Source organism: Gymnodraco acuticeps, unplaced genomic scaffold (genome assembly GCF_902827175.1).
Source record: "Gymnodraco acuticeps unplaced genomic scaffold, fGymAcu1.1, whole genome shotgun sequence".
In the NCBI taxonomy this organism is placed as follows: domain Eukaryota; kingdom Metazoa; phylum Chordata; class Actinopteri; order Perciformes; family Bathydraconidae; genus Gymnodraco; species Gymnodraco acuticeps.
The window spans coordinates 1003025-1018038 of NW_022989778.1; the positions used below are offsets into that span (position 1 = coordinate 1003025).

Consider the following 15014-nt stretch of genomic DNA (forward strand, 5'->3'; position numbering starts at 1 on the left):
AAGGCATATTTTGACACTTTCTTATGAGTCAAAACTCACATTTTCCGGTTCAGCAGATTCCTCCATAAATCCCCCCTCATTTTTCTTTATCCTTTTAATTTCCAGGATAAATAAATATTCAAAGCATAAATATCAATAATGCAGCTTAACTCTGTCCATATTCACGGTCGTCAGTGTCCTGCAGAGAATCTCAAATCTCCAACAGGCATACTTTTCAAGAAATATTATGAACATGTTCCCTGTTCCTTTGATTTGTCTCTGGCTCTCATCTCCCATCTGATATTTCTAATAAATAAACATGAGGCTCCTCTCCACATTCATACATGCAGCGCTTATTCTTTTATTGTGATATCTTTCTAACAACCAGACTCTGGATCAATATTCACAATCGACAATAACCCTCAGAGCTCCAGAAGCATCTTTCCACATATTGAGAAAGTGACAGACTTTGGCTACGACACACACGCCGCTCAGTGCGCCACACTGAACCTGAGTCTATTTTCATTATGTAGATTAGTCCTATTCATGTTAAGACACATGCCTCTTGCTGAGCGGATCCTTCATCCCTCTTCCTTCTCAAACTCAAAAAAAGATGTTCATGATAAATAAACATTAGCCACTTATGTATTCTTACCACTTCAGCGAGGTCCTGCAGAAGAGGGCGTCTCAAAAAACGCCATGTGTTCTTGACCAAAGAGGGAACCCTCCCAGTGGGGATTGTAACCCTAAGTAAAGCGATGATAGTCCCTTGCTCAGGTGACATGGATTCAAACCTTTAACCTGGACAGTGTGAGAGCTCCATTATCTGAGCCACGCCAGCTGAAATTAATATTCATGTTGCTGGCTTCTGCTTTGATTCCTCATTTCTTTTCTCCTCTGCCATTCCTTATGCAGAATACTACACACAACTCAGCTCGGCTGTTTACATATTCAGACATATTCCTGATTCTGATATGGATATTCTCGAGCTAATGAGCAGACTATTTACATTTCACTTTTCTTCACCATCTCCACTTCTCTCTTTGCACACCCCTCCTCTTCCTCCGTATCTCTCCCCCTCCTCCTCTCTGTCACTCCCTTATCATTCTTTCTGAATCTCTTTCGCCCTCACCCCTCGCTCTGCCCTCCTCCCCCTGTCTCTCTCTCTCTGGGAGATGAATTGAATATGTAAGGTATTGGATGTGAATGAATAAAGCATCCCGTCTCAAACACACATTGGTGACACCTTATTAACCACATGTCAGCTGCACATGACAGCTGTAGCACGCACAGCTTCCATTTACACACACACACACACACACACACACACACACACACACACACACACACACACACACACACACACACCACACACACACACACACACACACACACACACACACACACACACACACACACACACACACACACACACACACACACACACACACACACACACACACACACACACACACACACACACCTCATTATTGTGTTAGCGACTTATATTTTATCAGTCAGACACAGTGAGTGCACATTTGACTGGAAAGACAACATTCAACATTTTTCAAAAGTTAAACACAATATGAAGTTACCCATAACACCATATATACAACTGGGTCAAGGGTCATCGAAAGATTCAAATCAACTTTATAACAGATTACTGAAAAAAGTGCGATTGTTTAATATTAGCTTAGCAGCTTTAGCTATTTTCCAACGGTTGCTTCAGGAAATGGATTTCCCCAAATGGTGAAGTGGTATTAGAGGTAGAGCTTGTTGATATTATCTTACCCATTCATTATTTTTTGCATTGTTAAACGAACAAAAGCCTGAGCTAAAATGTAAGGAATGTATACAATTGTGTGTTTGTTTGGTCTTTAACATAGCCTAAACATTTAAATGCTAGCATTGCCACCTATTAGCTTACTACAGTATAATAAGTAACCTGGTGTTGACCTTCATGGCCAAAAGTGAGCATATCAATGAATTACTATATAAGTTTGTGGGGTAACATGAGGGATATTTATACAATAGTGTTTCACCCGAGCAGCTTTAACCACTATTGAAAGCTAGGTATCAAATAATAACTCAGAGAAAACAAAATAAAACAAAAGTACTGCAGGGATAGCAAAACAATTAAATTACCTTGAAATTATATTTAAGAAAAGTACTCACCTCTGACGATAAGACCCGCAAAGTTGGAAACCCCGGAGCCGCGATCTGATTGGGTGACGCAGCGGTACAGGTCTTGGTCCTGACTGGTGACTTCTTTAAGGTGGAAGGTGGCGGCGAAGCGTCTGTGGTTGATGTTTTTGGTCAGAGCCACGGGAATATCTTCTCCGTTTCTCCTCTGAATCACAGAAGAAAAACGCAGACAGACATCAGGGTCTGCAGAGGCTGGTAGAGGGTTAAACTGCCTTGCTCTAGGTCACAAGGCAGCACAGGACCACACACACACTCTCACACTCACACACCGAAAACACACACACAAACACACACACCCCCCTCTGCCTCACTGACAGCAGGTTTGAAGGTCATGACTACAATAGAGCCGTAATGAAATCAGCAGCTATTAAACTCTTAATCACGTTAGCTGCTAGGATGTATGGCCCGGGGGTCGCTCTCTGTGTGTGTGTGTGTGTGTGAGTGTGTGTGTGAGTATGACACACTATTATTGGATGAACCAGTCCAGAGGATGGCACACTGAATGCCACGTTTCATTTCTTTGTGTTTGTCTATTTCTAAACCATCATTTTGGGTGCAAGCTAATGTATTTTTTGTTTCCATTTGTAATGCATTAAGTAAGGATTAAAAGTCTCATGTTAAAGGGCTAGTTTACCCAAATGACAAAAGAAAACATGTTTTCCATTTCCACCGAATGGCATCCATCCATGTAGATTTAGCAAATTGTTGAGCTATGATTTCTGCCTCTACCAATTTAAAAAGTTTGCGGTGCACAGTGCTGAGCATCAAACTGTTTACATGATTATTATCTTGGGTTGAGTATAGTTCCGATTAAATCTGTTGTGTATTATCTAACCATTCAACTATATCTTGAATCAGTACATGGGGATACATTTTGTTATTTGAAATGTTTCAGTGCTGACTAAGACATATTTGAGAGGGTGAAAAATATCTCAAAACTATCTTCAGGGCTATTTACCATACAACCTAAGTATGAAAACATGTTGACTTGTTGTCTATAAAAACAGGCACATTGCAGCAATACAGTATTAATGTGTAGCAATCATTTCTTATTCACCCCATAGCAGTAGGCTGTTTTAATGGTGGTGCATGTGTATAGTTTTACCTGCAGCCAGAGTTTGTTGTTGGATGTTTCTCGTCCTGTAGCGATACATTGAAATGTGGCATTTTGTCCGGCGTTCACCTCCACATCCCCGAGACGAAGAAAGTGAGGAGATTTATCTACAGAGCAAATGAGGTTTAGACAACTTACATTGAGTTTACAGCAAGGTTAACAGTATGCATTTGTATTTGTAAATGTTTTTGGTTTATTAGTTGTCTGTTAAAAGAAGTGGAAACAAGGTGACAGAGCCAGAGGGAGTTATAAAGACAAACAGGTCAGGTTATCACGCACTGAGTACATTTCAGGACATTTTCAAACCCTCAGGTTCATTGTTACCTCCACCAAGGAGGTTATTATTACTGAGATTAGATTTTACTGGAGTCAGATGAAGCGCGGTGCTGCATCGCCACTGGGGGGTAACATCAATGTCACATCCAGTATGTATAATTCTGATATCTCCAGATTCCTAACGACATGAAATAAGCTTTTCACACCCTGAAGATCCAGTTCAGCTATCATATTCTTATTCTGGGGAGGTGATTGCAATCATAGATAGCAGCTACTATGGTGAATGAAAACACACACTCGCAGACTAGCCTGCATGCACGCGCACACGCACGTGCACACACACACACACACACACACACACACACACACACACACACACACACACACACACACACACACACACACCACACACACACACACACACACACACACACACCACACACACACACACACACACACACACACACACACACACACACACACACACACACACACACACACACACACACACACACACACACACACACACACACAAACCTGTGTGTCCAGAAATGCAGCTGTGAGAATGAATGCTTCCACTGTGGAGTACTAATTCCTTTTCAAATACTTGCCCCTCTCACATTAGGAGTCCTGCTCTTCCGCCTTTAACAAACTGGGGCGCTTATTTATTTGTATTATTTTCGGATTGCAGGTAACTTTATTGACAGAATGAATGTCCTGTAATTTCTGTCAGGTTCATAATGCTACCTCCTGACAGGGAAAGGGAAAACAGACATACTCGGACCTCACAAATGGAACAAGAGGGCGGTGCAGGACAGTTTATCTTTATGACTTTTAATCAATAGAATCTATTAAGAAACTACAATTGTCCTCAGAGATTTCAGTGCGGCTACAAGACAGATGACCAAAAGGAGTTGTAATTGCATCCTATCCAACACACAGACCCTCCAGGAACTGCCCGAGGCCTGAGATTAACAGACCCTTCTGTTAACGGTAACATTTTGCGGTCGCAACTCTTTTCTGCCCTCTGGGAGTAAGGAAACACTCAAGCGAAGGAGAGAAGACGATTTGAGACGTAGCGAGAATTTAAAATGGATCGCAGCCCTCATCTCTTTCCTGTCAGCGTGAGACAAGACAGCTACTGTTCACTGTGTGTGTGTGTTAAAGAGAGAGGGAAACTGCTGAGTGGTCAGAATCTTCTCTCTCTATGATTGCCCTAATACTGTCTCATTTCCCGCTTCACTTTCTCCTCTTCCCTCTTTCTTCCCCGATCTCTTTCCCCTTTTTTTATTTCTCTCATATTTCTCCACGACTTGTCTTCTCTTCTCGCCGCATCCCTCCCTCACTGTGTCACCTTCCCACTTATCTAGCCATTCAAGTGCAACAGAAACCATCCCAGGTACAGTCTAATTAGTGGCCAAAGCTATCAGCCGCTATTCAGCGAACTAGGACTAATTGCTGGCAATGCTAATGACTCACCGCATGGATAGCTGAGCACCTGAATGTCGTCGATGGCGATGAAGCCGGCGCCGTCCGAAGCCTCAGCTTCAAAAATGACCTGAGAAAAAAGGAGAGAGATTTAGCTTTTTTGTCTTCATTACTATTATAATTGGGTAAAATAGTTTCAAAAATACAATAATTTATTCGAACAGGTCTCATTCAGCTCAAAATGTGTTTTACAAAAGAGATTTGAATAAAGGCAAAATAATCTAAATACATCAAAACCGTGGTTCCACATTAAAGGAGAGTATTACTAGTAGCAGTAGAAATACTTGAATTAAGATTAAATAAATCTGAAACTAATTTTGAATAAATTATATGAAGCTTTTAATTGACCCATTCTCCTTTTATTTGTTTTCTTTTCTGCTGAGTGCACTTCGAAATTGACTTTTTGAAAGTAAGGTTAATTAAAATAAGCACAGAAAAGAGAGAGCAAGCTCTTACCCTTCATTATCCTGTGAATAGAATAACTTAAAGCTATCATAAATGTAGAAAAGCACAAATAACATTGGAAATGTTTCCTACACTCTAAAAACGAATTCAGGCGACCTTTCACCTCCACTTAATTAAATGCATGGTTGCAAGATAAAAATGTGAGTTAATTGATTTAGATAAACATTTTAAGTTGCAAACATTAATTTATAAGTTGTGTTGACGTAATAATGTTGGTAATTACATCAACTTAATATTGTGTGTAATTTGAACTCTGATTTCTGCGTTAATTGACTTAAAACAAAATTCAAGTTGTAGTAAGTAATGCAATTGTTCTACACCTTGAGTTAAGGATTTCAAGTCCACTCCCACTTAACATGCCTTGACAAGTTCCCACAGTTAAGACAAATAGAAATATACAAAGGACATTTTAAGGTGAGTGTCTTCTTTTGTCATTCAAATACATTAGATAGCCTTGTAGTTGCACTGTATAGGCAAACTTAGCAGCCTTTGAACTGTGAATAGTTCTGTGAGAGGATACAAAGTAGTAGAGGCTACTGTGAGAGTAAACATACTTTGGTTACTATTGCTTTTTATTAAAAATGAATCTCGGTGAAGCAGATCAAGGACATACTTCTTGAGGTAGGATTGTTATTTAGAGTTGTCATTGAAATGCAAGTTGTTGGCAGTCACCCATTCAGAATATATTCATTTAGGTCATTTCTCTTTTTTTCCTTTTTAAAAAATAGCACAATACAATTGAAGTACGCAGAGAACTATAGCCATCCGCTGCCTTGTCGTGTACCTTGGAGAAAAGGAAGAGGACCTTTTCAAGGAGTTTAGCGACGTAATTAAAAATCTTGAAATAAAATAAAATCCATGAGCACAGTGCTCTCTGACAAAAGCACTGCTCTCTGTCAGCTACATTTTGAAGCATATTGCACTTTTGGCCACACCCCAATCAATAATATCTTAGCAACGTTCAGCATGGATAGGTGTTGACAGCAATGGCATGGGGAAAGGATTGTGTAACATTTGAAAAGTGGCTTCTGCTCTTCTCTTAACCAGTTCACATATTGTATGGAACCTGCAAAACAGATGAGAAGATACACTAAAACGTGCACGGTTGTGATTGACAAAATCTGTTCACATGCATTTAAACACAAAGTACTCAAAAGCACCTCTGTGTGTCTTCAGGACCACATTGCCATGACGACACACACATGCAGACTCAATAGGTGAAAACAATACCACCGTGGCTCTGAATTAGCTAAGAGTGACAGTTTAAAAAGTATGCATTACCTAATTCATTATCTCTTATGCGCTAACCTATTATTTCATGTGCTTCAAAAGGACATGAATATCGCCTTCATCAGTGACCGGTCCACCCCAGGATCTGACCATACGATGGCAACCATCGTGGTCGAGGGAAACAAATGAATGAGCAAGCATTTTGCTTTAAATGTGTTCATACTGTTTGAAATAATGACTGTCGGCAGTGTAAACATCTTTGTTACATCTTTTGTAAAATTGATGTGTGTGATCTGCAGACTGGTGGCCATTGAGAGTTTGTTTGATTTGACATATTTGGCACTGGTTTTAAATATGCAAAGGCCTCTAACTTCGTTGTGATGGCAGCATGTATTTGCTGTGTCCCCATGTCCCATGGTAATATGGCTAATGTGTTTTTTTATTATTTGTGGGGCAATTTAAATTTGTGTTATTTATCTTTTTTTTCAAGATTGAAATGAAGCTCAGCGCAAGTTCTTTCAGGAAGACTGGGTGTATATACATTCACTCCACAGCTGCATATAATCAGCTCATCACAGGCGTTCTCTTTAACCTATTACATTTCACCTCATTCTCCAGCAGCCAATCAACATGCTGCAGCCAAACTATAAAATGGTTCTCCTCTCTCCTGCAGTCAGCTGTGATTTCAGGTGTTCATGCACCTTATCATATGGCATGTGTCCATAAATGTTCAAACAAAATGAATTCTCTCCTGATTGAAACATCATGTGTTGAAATAAACAACTGCATTTCAAAATAAAAGTGAATTGCCTAATAATTTTGTTGTGGAATCAATTAATTTCTTTCTTTAAAGACTAAAACATGAAAAAGCTAAGAAAAAAAACTATTGAATACAATATATTTGGAGCAACTTCATTTATAAATGGTTGTCAACTTAAAAACGTGTGTTCACAATGAGGGTAATTAAGTACATACAACATTAAATTCCTTTTAAATCATGTGGTAAAACAAGTCGGAACAACTTAATCTTTTGAGTAATCAACTTCAAAACTTGTGTTTATAATACCAATTATTAAGTAAGTGGTAATTAAAAACACCTCTGATTGTAGAGGAAAAGCCTTCTCCCCTAACTCAACTAACTTTGTTGCTTTAAGACAATTTCATTAGAAGTTGTCTTAACTCAATAAACATCGATGCAAACTGTTGCGTTGATTTTCTTTGTTGAGCCAAGGCATTTGTTTTTAGAGTGTAGGAGAAACCCTACGTAACCAAAATGCTGCGTTTGCTCATCAGATGCAAAATCATCAACCCTCTTAAGTGTTGTAACTAAATCAGAAACTGTGCCCCATAGGCTTTAGATCATTCTGGGAGCACTCGAAGCTCCACAGTAAGACTCTCGCCATTTAAATGTGCAGTCAAAGTGATGGATCCAATCAGAGTTGGCACAGGGCAGATAGAAAGTCGGTGACAGTAGCTGGTGATGTGCACTAAACTGGATAAATACAAAGCTGCCATCGTGACTGCTACTTGCAGGGTTCATACACTTTTTCACCAATGATTTTCAATGACTTCTCCATGACCTTTACCTAATTTTCCATGACCAAAGAAATTACTCTTTCTCAGCGGTACCACTGAAAATGGTTTATTTAAACATGGAACAGGAAAATAAGGTCTAAAACATGTTGTGCCTATCCAACAAATCAAATAGTAGGCTTGCTAGCTTCTACAGGCTAAAGCAACTAAAATCTCTCACCAGCAAAATACCTCGTCAGTTAAAAGCCATTTTACGTTTCATTACTATACGATACAGTATTTATTATCATTATAGTATTACTATTTCGCCGATTACTGTAGATAAAATATAAATTAGGTTTGATGCAACTTTAGTTACATTTCCATTACTTTTCCAAAACTTTGGGAAAAATATTGTTTTCCATAACTTTTCCAGGGCCTGGAATAGCATTTTGAATTTCCATGACTTTTCCAGGTTTTTAATGACCGTAAGAACCCTGTACTTGATTTATACATTCAGGCCATAAAGGATAAATGAGATACTTCCTGTTGGATCAAAGTAATCTCAAGTAATGAAACCAAACATGGTAAGGTAGAGAAATGAAGGGTTGGATCCCATCTATTGGTTTTTCCTTCACATCTTACAAAAAGAAGCAATACTGAAGAAAACAAATGGGGAAAAACAAGATGAATAATGTTGAATGGGATCTCCAAATGATGGTCATTAGCTGTAATTTACTACTCTTAGTGGTTGTGTCCAAGGCTACTTCTCTAAATCCGATATTTCAAGTAGAGTGTGAATGCTGCATTCAACAGGTGCTTCCATTTCAGCCATTATCAGCTCATGGTCTAAATAACTACTCTCCTCATCCTCGTTTATCTCTTCTTCCCTTCCTCCAATACTCACTCCACTCTGTTTTTTCTCCCATCATCATCCCTCTTTCGAGCCATTTCTCTCCCCTAACTCCTCTCTGTTTTCTAACTGTGTTTACTCAGAGAGGTGCGCTGTAATGAAAAGAGGAGAAGAGGGAGGAGATGAGGTGGCCATCAAAAAGGAGAGGCAGGGAGAGAAAGAGTGAGGGGGTGAGCCGTTGTTGTCATTCATCACCTGTAAAGGGAAATCTGCCGTGAACTGTTTACCCATAGCTTATCATGCCCTGCTTGTCACACTCTCCCCCTCTCTGTCTCCCTCCCCTACCAATCTATCTCCCGTCTTCCTCTCTTCTATCATCTTTCACTCATAGCTCAGTGCGAGGCGGAAAGACATCAGTTGACTTTTAATACCTTCATCCCCGTCTGTCTGCCTGCCTCCACAGTCTGATTATTGCTTATTAATGCAACCACTATTGTTTTAGTAGCCATAGCATGAGCTCATGACTCCTCCTTTGTGAGGAGTGTGCAAATATATGAACGTAATTTATCAGTTTTCGAAGAAATTATAACCGTAGTTATAAAAAATGTCAAATGAAGTCCACGAAAGCAAGTCACAGTTATTATGCATAGTGTCCATTGCAAGTCTTTTCTCACCAAAGTTAATGTGGATATGGAAGAAAACCCCACTTAACATTGGTGAAAGATTATTTCCCAATGCATACACCTTGTTGTCATTATTTGTTCCCTGTTTTTTTTCCGCCACAAATGCACCAAAAATCTAGGTAAGTAAATAGCGGTGCTTACATATTTTGTACACTATATGCGTGAGTAAATATGCGTCTCACACCAGAGATGATGATTTTTAAAACAGCGGAAATACTATTAAAGATGGTTTTGATCTGTTTCTGAATCTGTTGGCTTTGAGGAGAGTAAATCCATCTTAATCTTATTTATCATTAAAATGCATGTCACATAGCATTGCGCCCAAAAAGGGCTAACATTTTCATACCCTTCTGGGTGTCATTTTCTACCACTGCTGCTTGGACCCCATACATACCTGTGAGTACTGCAGTCATTTGTCCAGAGAATAAATGTTGATAGCAACCTTTCCAACTGAAGACCAACGCCAGATGTAAGAGTGCCTTGTGTCTTGCATATGTGACTTAGTCCAAGGTGTACTGCCCCATTAATGATCATGTCTTTTAAAAAAATGGCTTCAGGTGTTTTCCACAATACCAAGGGTCACTTCAGTCACTGCTCATTCTGTTTCCTTGTTTACTTTCATTTCAGCCTTGAATCCAGGGGTCCGATGATGGTCACCTCTTAGGAGACAGTATTTCGATCTTGCTGGTGTCGAGCGCTCACTGCCTGACTGCTCTCGTCAGAGAGAGGACGGATTACTGATAGCTCGGTATACAACTCCTCACATGGGAGAAACTGTGATGTGCTGAAGGCTACGGACTGACATATCATCACTCCAGAGAAGGGAGAACATGCTCTTATCAACTAAAGGCATAAATCATTTTGATGTATGCATGTATGGCCACAGCATCAACACATTCTAAATCTGCAGGCGAGGAGTGTTTTTCCACTTCATGTTGTAGTTTGAATCGTCATTATTCATCTAGGTTTAGGGCTTCCTCTAAAAACGCTTTAATTAAACTTCATCATTATTTTTATAACTATATGAGAAGGTTGTTTGGCCGATTTAAAAATGCGATGCAAAATACATTGTTTTGCGTCATCTAAATAGTTGCCAAATCCTTTTCTATTCATCATCTAGCCAACTAATGGACTCACTGCATCTCTAACTCTGCCGTGGGTTTAACTTATTACAGTGTCTAGGAACTCAAAGATCATCTAAAAGCAAGTTTTCTAATCAGAATAAACTTTTAAATAAAGACACCATTTTAATTACAAAGTCTAAAAAGTGCTGCCAGTGTGTGGGTGTGCCTTTTATCCGCACATCAGTGTGCAGAGTGTGTGTGTGTCACAACACGTGTCTGCATGTGCCTACGCTTCCCCTGGTGAAACCAGTCTAATTACATCTCAAGCCTAAGTGCTAAAACAGAAACATGTTCCAACATGAAAAAATAGCTTCATAACCTCAAATCCAATAACCTGCTTCATAGCCTGAAAGGCCTACATAAGCCTCAGCAAACCAGGATGATTATGTTCAATTAAAACATGTTGACACACGGGTTTCATGCTGGCGATCTCCTCCCAGAGTCACTGAGGGGGACCGGGCTCCAGATGGGCCATTCGGAGGATGCTTTCACACTTCGCCTTGCAGTAATATTACAGGGTCCCGAGGCTGTGTGTGTGAACATGATCAGTGTGTGTGTGTGTGTGTGTGTTTGTATGCCTGCGAGGACATTTGGAGACACGCTATCCCACAACGTGCACACATCTGTCAACACCAGCACACAAAGACACACATATCATGCTGACTGACAGCAGGATATTAAGAAAGAAGAAGAAACACTGAAGCAAATGTGTTGTTTAACACTCATGCAACCATTTCTACCTCTGTGAATCCCATTGTCAGAAAGGTGTTCATTAAAAACAACGACATACAGCAGCATTTACAACAATATGAATGTTCCATTGGCCGCCACACCCCACACAAACACCCACAACATTTCTGTTCAGCCTCTTTTTAGCCTAATCGTCACCTCCTGAGCCTCAGTCAACACAGATAAATCAGCCGGCTGCCTCTCAGCATGTCTGTGTGTGTGTGTGTGTGTGTGTGTGTGTGTGTGTGTGTGTGTGTGTGTGTGTGTGTGTGTGTGTGTGTGTGTGTGTGTGTGTGTGTGTGTGTGTGTGTGTGTGTGTGTGTGTGTGTGGGAGTGGCAGTAGAGGAAATATTTGCATGATAAAGAAATCCTTCATTATCACAGCTGTTGGGTATCATTGAGGGAGTTACCTGATATTCATTGGGCCAAAAGGTGGAGACGGCGAGTTCTGCCTTCATCCAGCCTTTACCTGAAAGACGACGATACGGTCAACACAAGACAATCAAATCTGAATAAGTTATGACATGTGAGATTGATTGAAGCCGGTATTTACCAGTGTTGGAGGTCACGTTCCATATAGGGTTGGCCAAGGGACCCTTGTTTACCTAGAAGAGACACAGAACACAATATAAAACATACATAACACACAGTCTTTATATTTCATGGCGCACCCAGAGACGCATCGCTTCATTTACAAGGAGATATTCAATGAATAATTCAACAAAAATACATATTTTAATGGTGATGCTGTCTCATGCAAATGAAGAGGTCAGAAGTCTTTGTCAGTTATACCTCCACCTTTACGATGGTAGGAGAACGATTTTGCTTAACAATACTTCAGCAAGGATTTGCAGTAATGTGGATTTGATTTAGTTTCATGAAATTCAAGGGCAGACTTCCGACTTATAATACTCCCCTGCTGTTTAGGACCAGGAAATGCTGCAATGAGCAATCTTCAGTTAATTAGGTTTCTAAACACTTCCAAAAGTCTGCCGAACACATTTTGATAGATCATCCTTATTATTCGAAACAAAACACATTCTTAGGGTGTCAGCGATGTATGTTTTCTGATTTAAAAAGGTTAGCATTTTATTGTTAAATGAAGTTATTACACTTAATTGTACAACCTTACCCAAACTGTAGGTTGAATCGAGACCGACTGAAGCCTCTTTTGCAGGCTAACTGCGTCATTTGTGGTTTGATTTCTCAAAATCCAGACCACATTTCCCATAAATCCTGTTTTGTTTTGTTTTAACTTAAGAGGCTCTGTTCACCATCTGGTTTTGTGACAAACAGAACGCTTTTACTCAGCGCTTGAACTCATCTAGAGTTGTTTTATGGAGTAGAAGAACCTTATGTTTCCTGAAAACAACAACAAGCAAACACTGCAATCCAGCTTGTGTTTCGTGAAATCAAACCTCGCCTCAGACACTTTGCAAAGGCTTTTAAACAGCTTTGTTTGTTCACAGTTTCAAAATTAATTAAAAAAGGTACGGACATATGTTTACTGGGTCCGGTCTCAGTCCGTTACAGGTCCCCCCATAATACTCTCTTTCATCAATATATTATAGGTCTATAGATATGTGACCTGCTCTATCGAAATCAGTCGCATTGACCCGAAGACACATTTTGAGTTGTATACACTGTTGGAAAGAGGATATTCCTAGCTTTCTAATGATATCTAGTGCTCCCTATCTCTGTTTCTTATCCTATATCTAATAGAACTGCTCGCGTCTTGATTCAATTCAATTCAATTCAAAACCTTTATTTATACAGATAAAACCCATTGAGATCATAGACCTCTTTTACAATGGTGACCTGCTTCAATTAGTTCCAAACATTAATACAAACATGACAGAAAACAAAGGACATTATACATTATATGATACTACAGTTTGTATACTAGTAGCATTTACAGACACCAATATTTTCTGATTGTATAGCGTCTATCCTAGCTTTAAAAACATGAAATGGAATCAAACTGCTTAGCTTCCATTCCTTGATAGATTGAGTGGGGAAGTTCATGAGATCTTTCTAGAGGGTTATCAAGAATAACTTTTATCCAATGACCTTTTCCCTCTCTGTCTGTGTCTGTGTATTCTCTTGTTCCGATTAACCCAGCCAAATCTTTTTCTTGTTTTGTATCTATATCTACGCCGGGATCCGGAGTCGAGGCTGATCCTCTTGCTGTAGTCCTGTGTCTTGGATCCTCTATCCTGAGTTCTGGATTAAGTCGTGGACTTCGGGTCGTGGCTGAACCTGTCTCTGCGGTCCTGCCTTGGGTCTCGTCGTGCTGCTTCCCTGATGGCTTCCACAGGATTGTAGCTGACATCCTCGTGGATTCCTCTTCTTATTACAGAAACATGCATTTCCTAACATTCGGTCTATATGCTGTAAAATGTATTATCTCTTCGATTTACACACGGCATCTATTGCACATCTGTCCGTCCTGGGAGAGGGATCCCTCCTCTGTTGCTCTCCCTGGAGTTTCTCCCATGTTCCCCTTAAACTGTGGGTTTTCTCTGGAAGTTTTTCCTTGTACGATGTGAGGGTCTAAGGATAGAGGGTGTCGTTTTTCTCATACTGATATTCTGACTACTGTGTCTCTACTGTAGGCTATTTTTATTTTATGTACAGCACTTTGGCTCGACCAAAAATCATTTATAAATGTGCTATATAAATAAAACTTGATTTGATTGGATTTGATCAGGATTGTTTTTGTACTCCAAATAGTAAGCGAAATATGGTTACCTTGGTTGGTGATTGGCTAATGGTGACACAAGCCAAAAAATCGTTATGACATCATAAAGTGGCCGAAATCTGATCGGCTCATTTTCAGACAGGTTTTTATAGAAATGGATCAGGACAAAAAGAGAGAGAATCTTTTTTCCTGAAACTTTCAGAATCTCTTTACGCAGAGGGGACACATGTTGATGTAGAAAAGACATGAAGAAGAGGATTTTGCCTAATAGGTGACCTTTAAGTGCAATAAACTACATCTTTTTATTGTTTTCTGTTGTGTTTGTTCTCAGTACCTTCACCAGGACGTTGAGGGTGCCGGGGCTGAAGCCTCCGGGGCTAGTGAGCAGATAGTTGAAGTCGATGCAGTGAGTGTCGTTTTCCTTCATCACAGGCAGCTGAAACCTGGCCTTCGTCCCCTCATCGTGCTGTGAGACGTCCACGTACATGTAGGTACCTAAACACAAGGACAAAGAGAGGGTCAACAAAGAAATATCACATTTAACTTAAGGTGGATATAGTTCACAAGTTTTTCTTAATTAAACCTGAATATGTATATACTTTTAACTACTGTTATCTGGCTGGTATTCTGTTAATTTCCCCTCTGTTGGGAGGAT

The 15014-nt window shown here is 39.8% G+C and overlaps 1 protein-coding gene across 25 annotated transcripts in view; it reads right to left on the reverse strand.

The window, feature by feature from the left end:
• Window positions 1–15014, reverse strand: part of ptprk (protein tyrosine phosphatase receptor type K) — a 123307-nt gene that overhangs the window by 49033 nt on the left and 59260 nt on the right. For all 25 annotated transcript variants that reach the window (XM_034220657.1, XM_034220750.1, XM_034220717.1 and 22 more), the window contains 6 exons: window positions 14694–14854; window positions 12212–12263; window positions 12069–12127; window positions 5054–5132; window positions 3290–3405; window positions 2155–2329 (listed from right to left, as the gene is read on the reverse strand). In XM_034220657.1, coding sequence (XP_034076548.1) covers window positions 2155–2329; window positions 3290–3405; window positions 5054–5132; window positions 12069–12127; window positions 12212–12263; window positions 14694–14854 — 642 coding nt within the window. The remainder of the gene's footprint in view (window positions 1–2154; window positions 2330–3289; window positions 3406–5053; window positions 5133–12068; window positions 12128–12211; window positions 12264–14693; window positions 14855–15014) is intronic.